General features: G+C 61.4%; 1 protein-coding gene across 1 annotated transcript in view; it reads left to right on the forward strand.

The window, feature by feature from the left end:
- Positions 1-1080, forward strand: part of kiaa1217 (KIAA1217 ortholog) — a 48947-nt gene that overhangs the window by 32003 nt on the left and 15864 nt on the right. Inside the window, exon 6 of the mRNA XM_025054357.1 lies at positions 355-926. Within this exon, the coding sequence (XP_024910125.1) occupies positions 355-926 (572 nt within the window). The remainder of the gene's footprint in view (positions 1-354; positions 927-1080) is intronic.

Consider the following 1080-nt stretch of genomic DNA (forward strand, 5'->3'; position numbering starts at 1 on the left):
CTGACCCCTCCCCTGCCCCCGCCCCCCCCCCCACCCCTAACCACTCCCCCCCACCCTTTAATGGTGGTTCTGTGCTGCTCTCAGTTCCCATCACTGATGTCTGGGCCTGGTGGAACTTGTTGCTGCCATATTTAGAACTGGGTGTTTTTTTTCTCTTCTTTGAGTTTTCAAGTCTCTCTCTCTGTGTGTGTGTGTGTGTGTGTTACTGTACCAGCTCTCTCTCTCACACACACACACACACACCCAGCCTGTTTACTTTAGAGGCTTTTATCAAAGCGACCTACAGTTTGACTCAGCCTGTATAAAATAAGGCTCGGGGGCCACGTGAGGCTCATGATCTTTTTCTTTTTTCAGATTCACCATGACAGACAACCCCCCCTGGGCCCCCCCCCTCATCACCCAGTGCAGGGAGGAGGGGTCCCTCCGTCTCCACACTCCATGCCCCCCTCACCTTCCAGAATCCCGTTCGGTCCCAGGCCCGGTTCCATACCCGGCAGCTCCACCCTCCCCAGGGAGCGGCTGGCCGCCGCCAACCCTTCGGTGCGCTCCGTCTCCCCCTGTCCCAGCGCCATCCTGGAGAGACGAGATGTCAAGCCGGACGAGGACTTGGGTGGGAAGAGCCACACGCTCACCAGGGGGGGCGAGGCCCTGTATGCAGACCCGTACCTGCTCCAGGAGGGACGGATGAGCATCACCTCCGCCCACGGACCACACTCCGGTCTCGATGGTCCGGATCATCCACTGGGTGGATTCCACCGCGCCTCCATCCGCTCCACCAGCTCCTACGGGGGGCCCAGCCCCACAGACACGGTGGACCACCCCTCCCTCTACAGGCAGAAGTCCAGGAACAGCCAGCTGCCCACTCTGGGCTCCAAGACCCCCCCGCCCTCCCCCCACAGAATGACCGAAGTCCGTATGATAGACATTCACGGCGTTCCTCCTCACGGCGTTCCTCCTCACGGCGTTCCTCCTCACGGCGTTCCTCCTCACGGCGTTCCTCCTCACGGCGTTCCTCCTCACGGCGTTCCTCCTCACGGCGTTCCTCCTCACGGCGTTCCCATGGAGAGCGGGCCTCCAGTG

Source organism: Cynoglossus semilaevis, chromosome 3 (genome assembly GCF_000523025.1).
Source record: "Cynoglossus semilaevis isolate Cse_v1.0 chromosome 3, Cse_v1.0, whole genome shotgun sequence".
In the NCBI taxonomy this organism is placed as follows: domain Eukaryota; kingdom Metazoa; phylum Chordata; class Actinopteri; order Pleuronectiformes; family Cynoglossidae; genus Cynoglossus; species Cynoglossus semilaevis.